Here is a 16,806-nt window from a genome sequence, read left to right on the forward strand (position 1 = left end):
CCCCTTCAATTACTTCTGCTTTCATTTTATACTGAGGAATGTTTGGATAATCTACTCCTTGTTTTACTGATATTTTTACTGGGTCTACGTTTTTCATCAAACCCATTTCATCTCCAGTGAAATCACACATTTTTACATTCACTGTGTCTTTTAATTCTTCAGGTAAATTATTCTTATCGAACACAGGAAATAATTTACTTTCTTCTGCCTCAACCATTGACATTGTTAATTTGTAAAGCCCATCTTCTTCTGAAGTTCGAAGCTCTATCCGGTGAGCATTATATTGCGCAATTCATTTTACAAAGAATATCCCTACCTAATAGATTTACAGGACTGCTATCACACACTACATATTTATGCATGTCTTTAAATTTACCTATTTCAACTTCAACTGGTTCAGTTAAATCTATGTTTATTTGCTGATTAGCTACACCTACTACTTGGATTTTATCTCCAGAGAGAGGAAGGTTTTCTATTTCCACTGATCTAACAGTAGAACTGGTTGCACCTGTATCCACTAGGAAAGTAATTTCTACATCATTCACTTTACCATTTACAAATGGACCAGATTGATTTACTTCCAGAGTGGCTCCAAGTACACACTCTTCCTCCTCTCTCAGGCACCGTCAGAAGTAATCTTCAGATTTACTCCCTCCATCTTCTTTCAAACAATATTGTTGAGATACATTCGACACATTCACTCTTGGCGATCTGTTTACCTGTTCATCTCCGCTGAATCCTGTTTATGCACTGTATCTCTGCACATTTGCACAGTTTGGAAGTGGCGGTTGTGGTAACTGACTTTGCTGAATGACTATCCTGTCGCTGTATCTGTTGCTGTTCATTTATCTCTTTCTGCATCTGTGGATTTAATGATGTATTTTTTAAATAATTTCTGAGCGGATTCTTACATTTGCGCTACCAGTGTCCAATTTCGCCACAAATAAAACATGAGAGTTTCTGTTTTAACTCTTCTATATTTCCCATCAATTTTGGTTCATTATAATTACCTTTAAATTTCCCCTGATTCTGATCAACATTCTTATTTCCTAAACTTGCTAATTGTTGTTCAGCCCCTTTTACCAGTGCCCACATAGCCTTTTCTCTCAACTTCTTTTGTTTAGCTTCTATTTTTTCACTACAGTATTTTGCTTTTCTCAAGATATCATCTACTGTGTTTGATTGCCAACCAACTATTCCAGTTCTTACCATTTCACTAATTTCAGGTCTCAAGCCATATACAAATCTGTATATAAAATGACTCATGTCTTTCTCACTTAAATGTTCATAACCACTGTGTTGTTTAAATACCAGCAGTAATCTTTCATAAAATGAATGTACTGATTCCTTTGATTCTTGGATTGTTCTGTCAATTTTAACCCCATATATCTATTTTGGGGGAATCTTGTTTTTCAAAAACACAATTACCTGTTTGTACTTTCTCATTACATCTGGAGAAGGAGCACCTGTTACTTTATTTCAAGCATATTCTTCTCTAGGCCCATCTATAGTAGTTTTACATTCTGCCCAAAGATCTGATGGGGCAACTATGTCAAAGAATCCATCAAGATCAATCCACAAAACTTTTGAAACTTTCACAAATCTGTCTACCTGTCGATACCATTCTACAGGTTTTTCTCTTAATCGAGGAAAATCATTTGTAAACATTAAAATGTCCTGTCTTGTCCATGGGACATGTACATACCCTCCTCCCGCTATTTCTCTCATTGGAAACTCATTTACTACTTTTTCCTTTTATCTGATAGGAAAAGCTAAGCTTGTTCTGTCTTCATCTCTTTTCTTTGTCCATTTCGCTCTCCATTTACTTAATTCACCCCATTTTCTCAAAATCACAATTAAGTCTTTTATATGAATTATTCTTCCTGTGGTATTCAAATTTTCAATGTCTTTTTCAAAGAAATCCACCCTATAGTTCTTCTGCAAATTCTTCTGTTTACTTAAATCTACTTCTAATTCAAAAGCCATATCCTCTAATTGATCATATTTGTTTTTCGTTTTCCATGTTATACTTTTGCAAATAAATAATAATTCATCATCCTGATATGCCTTCAATCTGTCAGTTCCAATTATTAATTCCTCTAAATCTGCTTTCAATTTTGCAATATCAAGTAATTTACATTCTGGGATTTGTGTTAAATCTATTTTACTCTGACTCTTTTCTGGAGTCCCAGAGTCAGATTCTGCACCAGATGGAGTTTTACATGACAAACTTTGATTAAAAGTTAAGTCAGGCATCATTATTTTCTCTCGATGTATTTCAGACAAATCTGAATAAAATTTTTCGGTCACTTTTTGTATTTCTGAATTTAATGTAACAGTTAAAGCTGAATGCCTAATTTTCTTTAGATCAAATACTGGAAGAACAGGTCCAATTGTTACAGGTACTGTTACTGCTTCCATGCTTTTAGTTAACTGCTGTATTAATTCATTTGAAGAACGAATATATTCTGAGGTATTTGGTAATTTCTCATACCTTTCTGTTCTATTTCCATTTCTTGGAGTTTCATTTCTTTGAACTGGGGTTTTAGAATAATTTCTATTTTCTCCTGATATGCTTGAATTACGCCCTGTTTCTACTCTTTCAGGTGTTTCTCTATAATTCGGATTTGTTTTAGGAGATGTCTCATCAATAATTTCTCTTTGAGGGGCACTTGGAGAACAAACTGGTTGATAAGGTGGCGGTTTTCTAGTATAAATTTCTTCTAATTCTGCATCTTCTGAATCACTTTCTTCACTATTATTATTTTTCTTTTGGGCTCTCTTTTGTCCAGTTACCTCATCAATTAATCTCACTGGGTACAAACCATCACACATGTCTGCACTTCTCCATCGACGCATTCTATCCTCATGTGTTTCTCTATCAAGACCTAATCCTGTTCCCCTTAATATTCCTCTACTCTCTCGTTCTAATTCTGACATTTCATCTTCCCATTCAACTAAAGCTTCAAATTGAGTAGGTCTAGGCTTTGGTACAAGTTTCATCATTTTTTCTCTTAAATTTTTCAAAACTACTATGTTAAATGATCCATCTTCCGGCCATGCTAATACACCATAATTTTCAGAATACTTCATCCAATTCTCAATCAAAAGACAAGTATGATAACCATATTCACCCAACATATAAGCTGCAGGTGTTTTGTACTTATGAAGTAACCTTCCACCTCGGGTTGAAATTTTCTTGTCAGGTTTAATTTTGTTTTTCAATTTCTGAAACCATGATAGCTTCTTTTTCTCCTTCATGTAATAGTAATCCATGTTTCTAAACAATTTCCCTTACTTCGGAAAAGATCGTAACAACTTCCTTGTTATTCCGCAACACCAACCAATCTGTGCGCAAAACTTACCAACAAACCAATCAAGTTAAGCTTTGTCACTAATTATGCTCAACCAATAGAATTACTGTTTTTCAGGATGAGCCAATCAGCTGCAAGCTTGCCGTAGTCACATGAACCAATCTGTGCGCGAATACTGTGACGTATTTTAGTCAATCACAGCGCGACACTTGTGACGTATGCTACCGCTGCAGCTGCTCTGTCCCTCACTTCACTCCTTAAACTGACTCATCCTTTGCAACATTTTTTCACAGCGCCATATTTACAAATCTTTCAAATAAATTCAGTTAATAACTCCACAAAACAAACCATTTGTCTGTTTCGCTAAAATAAAGTAATAGCTTTCCCAAACATTCAAGTATTCTGTTCACGTGAAATAGACGACGCTATTTTCACAGAATATTTAAATCCGTCGATAAAGTAAGGCTACTTTACCCTTCTAGAGGGTAATAACAAACTCGTTTCTCTCTAAATGCACATACAGAGATATTTTACACCTCCTTAGAGACAATTTAGAGTTTCACTCGATCGTACATTACAAATTCATTTATGCACATTCATACAGAAAAATCCCTAACCGTGCATACATAAATCTTTTAGTAGGACTTTAACCCACTAATAGAAATCCTCACTTGCCAGTAAGATAGACGACGCTTCCTTACCCTTCACTCAAGCTTAGATAAATTGTACTACTCTTTTCACAGTGAGTTTTAAACAGGACACTAGTCCCTATACTCGAAAGTTACGATTTCATAGACAATCCTCACTATGCATTTTACCTTACACGCCTAAAGTTCCTAAACTTGTGCTGTACGACCACAACACTTGTGATATACGACAATACCACTATTTTGAAACAGAACAAATGCACTGTGTAACTTCACCTGTCACACTTCTCATGCCGGCACAAACCAGGAATTTTCACACTGCTGGAAAAAACCTTTCGACTACATATAACAACTGAACAAACTTAACATGTTTTAGACATCAATCCTATGTATTTACCATGTAACATACTAGTTACCATAGAAACCGTAACTCTGCTACCAAGTTATGTATCCAGAGCTCTAATTGAAAAATTGTCTCATAAACGCTCCCTAACCCCTCAATACTCACCATTAATCATGAAACACATGTAAAGGCCCATAATACCAATGAGACAATTGTTGAGCAACTGAATCAGGTGGTATGATTAATAAATCTATTCACTTATTATTTACATTATTATATACAACTGCAGTTTATCTTTCTTTACCATGGTTTTAAACATTTATTATTTATTAAACAGACCACTAAGGCGATTGGATCAACTGATGGAAACTAGACCATGAATTACCAAGACCAGCTTGTCACTTCAAATCTAATTTTTAGAGGAGCCAAGATGGCCGCGGAGACGGACGTGTGATCTCCCGGCTCCCTGAGCCCTTGTCTCCCGCACAATAATCCTGTTCCCTATCCTGTACCTGTGTACCGGCGGATTGACTGGGGAAGTTTCCTGATTCCGGAGGTGTCCCTCCGGTGTTTCTACCCGCCCGGCAGCCTGAGAAACGTCGAGAGCCGCGCAGGGGACGACCCTAGCCCTGGACCCGGGACCTGCTCCACACAGCGCCGCCTGCGACTGCCGTGGCTACAGGGGCCGATTACCTTGGAGCAGCGCAAATATCCCGGGCTGGCCGACTGGAGAATTGGCTTTCACGTTAGGCGCTCTGGTGCCTGGGACTGCTGGCCGCGTAAACCTGACTTGCTCCTTCCCACGGTGAAAAGCGGTAGGATACCTACTCATTGCTTATTGCATGCCGGGGGCGTCTCAGCAGCCATAACTCCTTCACTGCCTCGCCTCTCCTGTGCCGGTCGGCAAAGAGCCCCCCCCACTGTCTGCAGCCTGCGACTGCGGACCTGTCCTGTCTCGGGGGAGCGGATCATTTTCTCCTGGCGCCGGCTCTGCCTGGACTCATTGTTTGCTCAATGGTGGGACCATGATGGCCGGCTCCTCTGTGGTAATGGCGGGTGGCGCCCTGGCTTCTGCCCGACAGTTCCGGCTTGCATCTAGTTGGGGAGCTGACTTGACTGACGAGGCTCATACCACGGAGGTGATGGAGGAGCACTCTCAAGTTACCCTCGCCTCTGTTTTTCTGGCTCTAACTGAACTGCGGGGTGAATGGCGCACGTACTTGCTACAGCTGGAGGAGAAGGTCGATGGCTGCCTGTCTGGATCGGAATACATCCTGCCCATCCTCTCTCCCTGCTCTGCTAAACAGCCTCCGCTGATCCCGGTCAGTGAAACATTGTTGCCGGGGACGTGTGGAACTGATCGGCAGCTTCGCGGTGTTCAGGAGAACGAGCTACAATATTCCCGCCTGTGTATTGCTACAGTATCTCTCTCCCCAACACGAAGAGCAACCTCTCCCACGGAGTTCCAGGGGCTGCTGCTACGATGTCTGCCTATCCTGCCTGACTGTGCTTATCTTTTGGGGACGTCATTATCTTCCGTGATGTGTGGTATTGTGGCTTTCATCATGCTGCTTTATTTCAGTATTGACTTTGGTTGGGACTGGCGAATTTTACTCAGTCCTCGGACTTTTCTCTATTGCCGAGTGTGGCCATTTTGTCCCTTTGTTCTTGTGGGGGCGGGCTCTCCCCTTCTTCTCGCAGTTTCAGGCTTCTCAGGGTGGGCGGGCGCAGGGGGACGTCCCAGATCGGGCCAGGGCTAGGCTTTACTTAGTGTGATGGATGCATGGGCGGGCGGGGATCGGGTTGGGACTGTTCCTGGCTTCCTTTGCCTGTTCCATCAGAATTGTTCCTCCCCTTCCGCATGACGCTGACCATTTGTTTCACAAGGCGTTGGGATTGCAGGTGGCTGGGAGTCCGGGAGATCGGTTACTGTGTGGGCTCCTCCCCGCCTCCTTCTTTTGGGAGTGGTAGATCAGCTTGTTCTTTTCTTCCTCCCTATATTCAAGAGTGATAATTTTTCATTTCTTATTGTCTTCTTTTTCCTTCTTTCTACATTCTCTTGCTGTCTCTTCCCCTTTCTTCCGGCTTTTCTTTTCTTACTATATTTCGGGTTTATAGGGCGACAGGCACGCTGCTAGGGGGGGGTAGGCCATAGCCTCTGCATGTGTGTAGGGTGGGGGGTTATATTTCATTTTTGTTAGTTTCTATGGGACCTGTTTTTTGCTTCTTCTATGATTTTACCTTCTCCTGGCCCATGTTCAGGCACGCTGGGTGATGGGTGGCCGTGGAGATACGATTGGGATGTAGGGTGCTACCTTGTAGCGTGGATATTGTGAGGCCATCCTGTCTGGCTGGGACTTGATTATCGATATGTGAATTGATTTGACACTGTAGCCAATGTCGTGTCCCACCTGCATGGACCTTGTTCTTATTTCCTATTTTTATTAGTACGGAACACCACGACCTGAACTCAATAGTTGCATAAAAAACTTAAAATTTAACCTTCATTCCTCCTGTGCCACGGTATTGCGCCGTTTTCCAGTTCTACTTCTGCTGAATATCTGCGGTTCTGCTGCATTACTGTGTCGCCATACTGCAAGCTATAGTGCTAAATGAGAGTTCGTGGCCGGCCGGATGGTTGTGGGCCCGTATTTGTTATTTACTTCATGCACAATAAAGGTTTTCAAAAAATTTACAAAAAAAAAAAAAAAATCTAATTTTTAATTTTTTTCTTCATAAAGAAAAAGCATTTACGTTTTAGAATCTTTATTTTTTAAACAATTAAGAAAGCAGCATTTAATTTAGGAAATGAATTAAAACTGACATTTTCAAAGCAAGCTCAGAAAAACTAAGTATTAGCAAAATAACAGTTCCCATTCCCTAAATCTATTTCCCTGACTATTTCTCACTTCACCTAAAAAGGAAAAATCATTTAAAAGACTGCTGTCCTTACATGCGCCAAAGGTCCAACAGCATGTCACCTCAATCAGGAATCGGAAAGTAAGAGATTTTTCTTTACTCATAGTGTCAGACTTTATACCTTTCTCTCTAGCTAAACTTTCTACATTTTACATTCTTTTAAGCAAATCTGAGATTTTCATTGGCTGTCCAGTGTCAGTCCATGATAAAATGTATTAGGTCATCTCTGACTCTTGACCAAGTCCAGGCTTCAAATAAGCCCTATTGTCTTTCATTTCCACATCTTTCAGCTTCCTCAAGAAAGTTACTTTTTCCTCGGGTTTCGAACATTTACTTCCTGACCTTGGCAGACACTTTAAGTTCCTGTCCTTGAGCCTTTTTTCATGAGCACGTTCAAACACAACCAAAGAACTGCTTTTTCAATTAACGATGACAATGCAGTAAAAATCTTCACAGCTACGCATGTGCAAAGACTTCACTCTGGACAAGGTTTCGCGTCTGCAGCTCTGTCAGCCATATTTTCTGAACCACCTTTAGGCCTCACTTTGGAAACTATTATTAAACAAACACAAGACCTCAATTAATTAAAGAATTGAGACACATTCTGTTACCCGCCCCCTTTACTAATTAATCCTGTTAATTATGTTACCTAGCAATAAGCACATTCAAGCAACATTATAATTACTTTTCCTTTTTGATCAGCATGAACTCCGTAAGCTTTTCATCACAGGAAAAACATAACGTAAGCACATAAAATAAGCACATGCCGTTAATTTAACTGCCACATTTAATACTGACAAAGACAATAGACAAGGTTAATTTATTATTTTTTTCTTTGCGTATGCAACGTAGAGCACATTAGTTTATCCCACGTGTATTGATGAATGTATTCTTAAACTAAGTTGATTAGTAATTTCACCACAAGCTTATTAATTTGATTACTATTATGGGAGATTAACTTCACAAGTGTGAACAAAATCTTGTTCTTCACCTTGCTCCATCAGTCTCAAAAACCACACAGTGCCACAAGAGTTACTGGCACTGAGCAGAAACTACTTTGCACACCGATATGCTCGGAGTGAAAGAGCAGAATGCTGTCACTCACAGTGAATCCAGCCAGACTGGGGGAGAGAGAGAATTTTGATAAAAACGCCAGACCTAAATAGGGTCCCAATTCTTTAAGAAAGCCACACATGTGCACTCATGGTATGCGTCCTTGTATTAGTGCAGAAATCGTACTCCTAGAAAATATTTTTGAAGTGCATTTTAGCACGAACAAATATGCAAATTCCAGATTAGACTATATCCTTACGGATAGGTCATGTTTAGAGCTTTTAGTAGATATCTCTATTCTACCATCTATTTTTTCCGATCATGCCCCAATAACTTTCCTTTATTATAAGTGGAAATGGACAATTGCTCCTAGGTGGACATTAAAAAGGGCAATGTTGTCGAATGAGGAGTTAATAAGAACCATTAAACCATGAACTGTGGAGTATTTCACCGAGAATGTGGGTTCAACATCATTGGAGTATGTTTGGGACGTGTTTAAGGCTCATACCTGTGGTGTACTCAACAGCTGGATAAGCTCCAAAAAAAGGGAAGAAATGTCAGAACTTAAAAGGGTGGAAGAGGAGATTTCTAGGTTAGAAAGGGTTAGATTTAGCTGTACATAAGATCATTTGTCACTAGTCCTTAAGGACTTGGAGGGTTTTCGTTTGGCCTACAGGAATAAACTAGGTCAAAAGCTTAGAGCCCAATGGGCTGTTCACAATATGGAAAATTTTGAATATGGCGAAAAGGCAGGGGTCACCCTAGCTTGAAGATCAAAGGCGACAGAGTTAAGAATAATATCAATAAGCTAATAGTGGATGAGAGTGATACGATATCCTGTCACCAGGAGGATATGCAGAGGTGTCTTCTGTCTTTATTTTCTAACCTCTATAAAGAAGACAGGGCACCCTCCACCGCCTCAATCCAAGATTGGCTTACAACTAAAGCTTTACCTAGTTTGTCAAGGGAGAGCCAGGACCTGTTAGAAGGTCCAATCTCTGATGAAGAAATTAAGAGCTGTCTAAAGAAGATCAAAAACAATAAGGCAGCAGGGACAGACGCACTTCCGGGGGAGGTATATAAAATCTTGGAAGAAGTTATAGTGCCTAGACTCAGAGAGCTGTTTAATTTTATCTTTAGCCCTGAAGGCAGAATCCCCCCTTCATGGAAGGAAGCAATAATTGTACTCCCGAAGCCCGGTAAAGACCCTCTTAGAGCTGAATCATACAGACCAATCTCCCTACTGAATGCAGATTATAAGATCTTTACTAGAATTCTGGCAGGGAGGTTGGTGAGGGTAGCTCCGCAACTAATTAACCAGGACCAAAAGGGCTTTGTGCCGGGAAGATACATCCAGGAGCAAACTCTACAACTAATTGGGTGTATTGACGTAGCATGGTCGGAACCCTTGGTGGTAGCCGCCTACGCCGCCGCCAAGGCGTTTGATCGTGTGAGTTCGTTGTAGCTCTGGGAGACACTAAAAGTAATGGGTTTTGGGCTTCCGTTTATCAATGTACTAACTAGATGCTATGAAGGGGCTTCTGCTGTTAGAGATGACAGAGGTGTCCTATTTCACCCCTGTTGTTTGATATTTATATTGAGCCCTTGGCTCAAGCCTTGAGACTTGATGAGCAGTTCACCCCATTCCAGGTATCTGATTATAAGTGTAAGTTGGCCCTCTATGATGACGACCTGCGGGTGTATACCAACAACCCAGCAGAGGTGTTTCCCAGGGTGGAAAATATTTTGGCTGAGTTTGGACTACACTCTGGATACTCGGTCAATTCCTACAAGACTGAGGTTATGTGCTGGGGAGTTGAGAACTACACTGAGAGACACTATGGGGAGTTCAGGTATTTGGGGATTATAATAACCCATAACATAGTCATAAGTCATAAGTCATAAGATTTGTATAGCGCACTACATACCCAGAGGGTTTCAAGGCGCTTAGGAAGGGGAGGAGGATTATTTGTCAAATATCCACGTTTTAAGCTGCTTTCTGAACGCTAGGTGATTCTGGGTGAGGCGAAGGTAAGCGGGGAGTGAGTTCCATGTTTTGGCAGCCAGGTATGAAAAGGATCTGCCTCCCATGGTGGTCTTGTTGATGCGAGGTACAGTGGCGAAGGCTTGGCTGGAAGAGCGAAGTTGGCGGGAGGGGGTGTAGAAGGATAGTCGGGAGTTGAGGCAATCTGGTCCGATGTCGTAGAGTGATTTGTGTGCGTGGGTGAGCAGTCGGAAAGTGATCCTCTTATTGACGGGTAGCCAGTGGAGGTCTTTAAGGTGACCAGAGATGTGTTCGTTGCGTGGGATGTCTAATATGAGCCTGGCTGAGGCGTTTTGGATTCGTTGTAGTTTCTTCTGGAGTTTTGCGGTGGTACCTGCGTAGAGGGTGTTTCCGTAGTCCAGTCGGCTCGTGACTAGAGCGTGGGTGACTGTTTTCCTTGTTTCGGAGGGGATCCAGCGAAATGTTTTTCTGAGCATGCGAAGAATGTTAAAGCAGGAAGAGGATACGGCGCTGACTTGTCTGTTCATTGAGAGTGAAGAATCCAGGATGACGCCAAGGTTCCGTGCGTGGTCTGTCGGGATGGGTGCTTTTCCGAGGGCTTCCGGCCACCAGGAGTCGTCCCATGCAGAGGGGGATGTACCTAAGATGAGGACTTCTGTTTTGTCTGAGTTCAGTTTCAGACGGCTTTGTTTCATCCATTCGGCGACTTCTTTCATTCCTTCGTGTAAGTTAGTTTTGGCGGTGCTGGGGTCCTTGGTGAGAGAGAGGATCAGTTGAGTGTCATCCGCGTAAGAGATGATGTTGAGGTTGTGTTGGCGGGCGATGGCCGCGAGGGGGCTCATGTATACGTTGAAGAGGGTGGGACTGAGTGAGGATCCTTGAGGTACACCGCAGATGACTTCAGTGGCCTCTGACTTGAATGGTGGGAGGCGGACTCTCTGGGTTCTTCCGGTGAGGAACGAGGTGATCCATTCCAGTGCTTTACCTTGTATTCCGATGTTTCTGAGGCGTTGTAAAAGGGTGCTGTGGCAGACTGTGTCGAAGGCTGCAGAGAGGTCGAGGAGGATGAGGGCGACTGTGTCTCCATTGTCCAGTAGAGTTCGAATGTCGTCTGTTGCTGCGATGAGGGCGGTCTCAGGGCTGTGTTTGGCTCGGAAGCCAGATTGTGAGGGGTCGAGTGATTTGTTGGCTTCGAGGAAGGCGGCGAGCTGGTTGTTGACGGTTTTCTCGATGACTTTGGCCGGGAATGGAAGAAGCGAGATGGGGCGGTAATTTTTGAGTTCGGTGGGGTCTGCTGTAGGTTTTTTCAGAAGGGCGGTGAGTTCAGCGTGTTTCCAGTCTTCTGGGAAGGTAGCGGAGTTGAGGGAGCAGTTGATGACGTCTCGGAGGTGCGGAGCTATGACGAAGTCTGCTTTGTTGAAGATGTGGTGAGGGCATGGGTCAGTGGGGGATCCAGAGTGGATGGAATTCATCAGGCGGATGGTGTCCTCAGTGGAGATTGGGTTCCAGGCGTTAAGGGTGTTTACGGGGGGAAGATGGTCAGCAGATGGTAGGGTGGGTTGGCTTCCGGATTGGTTGTTAAAGCTGTTGTGGATGTCAGCAATCTTGCTGTGGAAAAAAGATGCTAGGGAGTCGCAGAGGGTTTGAGAGGGGGTGATGTCGTTGGAATTGGCCGAGGGGTTGGAAAATTCCTTGACGATGTTGAAAAGTTCCTTGCTGTTGTGGGCGTTGTTGTCAAGTCGATCCTTGAATGCTGTTTTCTTGGCTTTTCGGATTAGTTGGTGGTGAGTACGGGTGGCGCTTTTGAAGGCGTCCTTGTTGCTGGTGGATGGGTCTTTTTTCCAGGCCTTTTCAAGGGAGCGGCACAGTTTCTTGGACTTCTTGAGATCCTCGTTGAACCATGAGGCCTTCTTGTTGCCAGGTTTGTGTTGACGTTTTTTCAGTGGTGCTAAGGTGTCGGCGGTGTTGGATAACCACAGGGTGAGGTTGGAGGCGGCTTCGTTGGCGTTAGAAGAGTGGGTTGGGGTGTTTAGAAGAAGCGATGAGGAGATCTGGTCGATGGTGATTTTGTTCCAGTTTCTTTGCAGAGTAGGTTGGAGGTGGTTGGTGGGTTTCGGCTTGTTGTAGGTGAAGTGAACGTAGCTGTGGTCAGTCCAGAGGAGATCCGTAGTGTGGCTGAAGGAGACATGGTTGCTGGAGGTGAAGATGGGGTCGAGTGTGTGACCTGCGATGTGGGTGGGGGAAGTGACCAGTTGTTTAAGTCCGAGGTTGGCGAGGTTGTCTAAGATGGTGGCGGTGTTGCGGTCGTTGAACTTTTCAAGGTGAAAGTTGAGGTCTCCCAGAAGGATGTAGTCTTTGGAGGGGAGCGCGTGTGGGGTGATGAAGTCCGTGATGTCTTCACTGAATTTTGCGCGGGGTCCTGGTGGTCTGTAGAGGAGGGTGCCTCTGAGTGTGGTCTTGGGGTCGATGTGGATCTGGAAGTGAAGGTGTTCGGAGTTGGCGAGGTTGGCGTCAGAGCTGGTTGAGATGCGGATTGATTTTTTATGGACGATAGCATTTCCTCCTCCTGTATGGTCGGTGCGGTCCTTGCGTGTGATCTTATAGTCATCAGGGATAGCGATGGCGATGTCAGGGGCGGAGGAAGCGTTCATCCATGTTTCCGTTAGGAAGGCGACGTCTGGAGAGACGGTGTCTAGTAGATTCCATAGGTCAATGGCGTGTCTGTGGACCGAGCGGGTGTTGAGAAGGATGCATTGTAGGTGGTTGGGGTCGGGAATCTGTGGTGTGGTCGTAGCGGAGATGTTGTCGGTGCCGCTAAATTTGCAGGAGAAGCAGGTGAACGGTCCATGGGTGTGTCCGGGAGCGGCTTGGACGCAGTTGGGGGCGCGACCGGGGTTAAGGGCTAGGAGGGTGGCGGCATCGTAGGTAACGCGGGGGGGTTGGGCAGCGCGAAGGGCAGGGGGTATGGCGCTGGGCGCGGTCCAGGCGCGGACGGGCGTAGACGGGCTTACCTTTGGCGCACCTTCGGCGTGTACGTAGCGCGTGGACGCTGCGCGTGGGGGCATTGGCCATAAATGGATGGTGGGGGGGAGGGGCGAGGGCGTCTCAGCTGGGAGGCGGGGCGGGCACACGAGGACAACAACAACAACAATCAAGATGGAGGCGGAGGGGGGAGCACAGCGGAGCGCTACAGTGAAACGCGCTAAACACACAGCAAGCACTTTAAAGCAGGTCTAACAGTAGAGAGGCAGGCAGCAGGCAAATGGTGTCGGTAATGTAACAAATAAACCAGCGCTACGATGCGCTACAGTAAAAATGCTATCAACAAACAGCAAACACTCTAAAATAAGTTTAGCAGTAGAGAGGCAGGCAGCAGGCAAATGGTGTCGGTAAAGTGACAAATAAACCAGCGCTACGATACCGGGGACCGGCAGGGGATGCTGGGAGCGACCACTCGGCTCGAGGAGAAGAGTGAGTCACAGCGCGCTGAGGGGGAGAGGCGTTCTATAAGGCTCGTGGGAGGGCGTCTCAGCTGGGAGGCGGGGCCGGCACACGAGGACAACCACAACAACAATCAAGATGGAGGCGGAGGGGGGAGCACAGCGGAGCGCTACAGTGAAACGCGCTAAACACACAGCAAGCACTTTAAAGCAGGTCTAACAGTAGAGAGGCAGGCAGCAGGCAAATGGTGTCGGTAATGTAACAAATAAACCAGCGCTACGATGCGCTACAGTAAAAATGCTATCAACAAACAGCAAACACTCTAAAATAAGTTTAGCAGTAGAGAGGCAGGCAGCAGGCAAATGGTGTCGGTAAAGTGACAAATAAACCAGCGCTACGATACCGGGGACCGGCAGGGGATGCTGGGAGCGACCACTCGGCTCGAGGAGAAGAGGATATCCCCACGAGGAACTTGAAGAAAGTGTCTAAAGAAATTGATCATCTTTTCTTGAAATGGCAGAATCTTCCCCTTACTATTTATGGCAGGGCAAACCTGGTCAAAATGGTTATCCTGCCAAAGTTGATATACCTGTTTGGGGCTGTCCCACTTGATTTTTCTGGGAAATTACTGGGAACAACCCAAGGTAAGATAGGGAGCTTTATATGGACCAACAAAAACTCCAGGCTATCTTGGAAGAAGTTAGGCTACTTAAAGGTGGCCTCGCCCTCTCAGTTGTATTTTTATATTCTCTTGCCTTTTTGAATATCCGTTGTTCACTCTCTAGCCCTCCTGGTTCTAATTGGGGGATGATCCTGAATGCTATGGTTCATTTTGAGGGAGGTAGTACTGGGTTTTTATATAAATTTGGTGCTCCCAGATTTTTCAAAGAGGTACGGCTGAAAGTAATGAGGTCAGCTCTCGGGGTGTGGCAAAACTTGAAAATGAAGTGGGGAATAAGATATTATTCAGACTTTGCCCCTATTTGGGATTCTCCAGGGCTTCCCGCCTGCCTAAATTATATCTTGGCTATTCCGATTAGGAGGGCGGGAATCGTCATCTGGTCCGATTTAATATCTCTGAATGGAGTTCATTCATGGGATATGTTAAAGGCAAAGATAGGAGACTCCTTCTCCTGTTTTAAATATTTGCAAATATGCTCTTGGTTTGCTTCCGAGAGAGACCTTATAGGTGGAAACTGGGAGATTGAAAATACACTCCAAAATGTAAATCCCCCAAAAAAGGAGGTAGGGATATGGTACAGGGCTTTAATTGATTCAGATGATACAGATCTTCCTCCTCCATATAGGGTATGGAACTCTTCATCCCTGGAAGATGCCTCTGTCGATTTGTTTTTCCTCTCCCTTCATAATTTATACAAATATGTCAAATCAGCCTCCTTAAAGAAGAAGAATTTCTTTGTGGTGAGTAGTTTATACTACACCTCAAAAAAGATTGCTAGGTTTGCTTTATACTTAACCCCGAAGTGTCCTAGGTGTGGTTTAGTGGAGGCTGATGATTTGCATATGTTTTTTGATCGTGGATCCCGAAGGGTTTTTTGGGGGAATGTGGGGAGGGCATTGGGGGGAATTTTTAACGTTAAGATTAACCTTAATTTGTCGCTAGTTGTTTTCGGTATTGAGAATAATATTATAAATCAATTCTCTAACAAATTGATTGGTGTATTCCTTTGCTTGATATTAGCAGCCCGTCGAGAGATTTGCAGGTTGTGGAAAGACCCTGAGCAACCGCAATATGAGATCTGGTTGCGAGCAGTATTGAGCATGGCGAGACTGGACCAAGGGGAAGGGAGTATCTGGGCACCATTAATTACTTGGGGTACAGAAATGAGGCTGGTCTAAGCACCCGCGGTCCGATGAGTACACCAAGCCTCGCACAAAAGAAGCTGGCCTGGTCGGCCTAAAAGCGAATGCAAGAGCATGGACCCAGGGCGCCTAGTTTGGAAGAGGGTTTTTTATGCGAATTTGCAGATGCTTAACGTGAAATGAGGACAAAATAAATATATGGTATGCGTCCTTGTATTAGTGCAGTAAGTCAGGAAATCGTACTACTAGAAAATATTTTTGAAGTGCATTTTAGCACGAGCAAATATGCATGTGTAGATTTTATCGTGCAAAAATCTGATAAGTGTTTACAAGTTCACAATCCCACCAATCACATTTTTTCCTCACCCCAAAAGAAGTTTTACTTCTGCCCTTGTTGGTGTACATTTCCAACCTTTCTCTGTATGGGGAAAATATTAGCGATGATCTAATGAAAACCTATAAAACATGCAAGTTAGTAGGTTTTCACAGACTCTAAAGGGTATTCCAGCCACGGGCAACTATTACTTACTGTTACCTCCAGCCCCAGTATGTAGAACTACAGAAAGGTGGCAAAATAAGGGAATTGCTAGTATTCAAACCCTACGATGGTATTAGCTCAGGCATAATCAAAGAGGCTATTATCAGTGCTCTTATACGATTGATTCCCTAATTTGTCACTGTACTACATGGCAACAAAGGGACACGTGGATTTTGTTACAGGACAAGTAGACTGAGAAAGCAACATGTCCCATGGACAAGTAGATATTTTATTAAATTCCACACCCCTGCTTAAGTCTATTTCGCTATGCAGCCACATACAACGATCTAATTGTATGCAGTCTCAGCCATCTGTTCAACCTTGCATACAGCAACACAGCCACCAATCCATCCATGCAACATCAACCTGTATTTTCTCTGTATGCATTGTCTGGCTGTGTGGGTGTGTGTGTTTTGTGTCTGTGTGCACACGCACACATGTATCTGGGTATTTCTAGTGCGCATATGTGTGTTTATATTTATGATTTCTGTTTGTGCATTCAAACATGTCACACAACAACATACAATCGTTACAAAACAAGAACATTTAGCCCTAAAACGAGCCCGGTGTGTTGACTTTGTGTGGTAACTTAGCTTTTAATTAATTCCTCCTTTAGAATTGCAACATGTGTAGTAGAATGTGGAATAGATCAACCAACGATGGCTCAGTCTCACGACAGCATTGTTGTTGATGACAGAGCTCCAGATGGTACAGCTGATGTA

At 43.8% G+C, this 16,806-nt stretch overlaps 2 protein-coding genes across 5 annotated transcripts in view; one reads left to right on the forward strand and one right to left on the reverse strand.

The window, feature by feature from the left end:
* Positions 1–3,276, reverse strand: part of LOC147662041 (uncharacterized) — a 39,444-nt gene extending 36,168 nt beyond the window's left edge. The window contains exon 1 of the mRNA XM_086951157.1: positions 1,959–3,276. Within this exon, the coding sequence (XP_086807283.1) occupies positions 1,959–3,276 (1,318 nt within the window). The remainder of the gene's footprint in view (positions 1–1,958) is intronic.
* Positions 1–16,806, forward strand: part of LOC147662040 (uncharacterized) — a 253,861-nt gene that overhangs the window by 38,147 nt on the left and 198,908 nt on the right. The gene's annotated exons all lie outside the window — the stretch shown is intronic.

Source organism: Lissotriton vulgaris, unplaced genomic scaffold, assembly GCF_964263255.1.
Source record: "Lissotriton vulgaris unplaced genomic scaffold, aLisVul1.2 SCAFFOLD_241, whole genome shotgun sequence".
NCBI lineage: Eukaryota > Metazoa > Chordata > Amphibia > Caudata > Salamandridae > Lissotriton > Lissotriton vulgaris.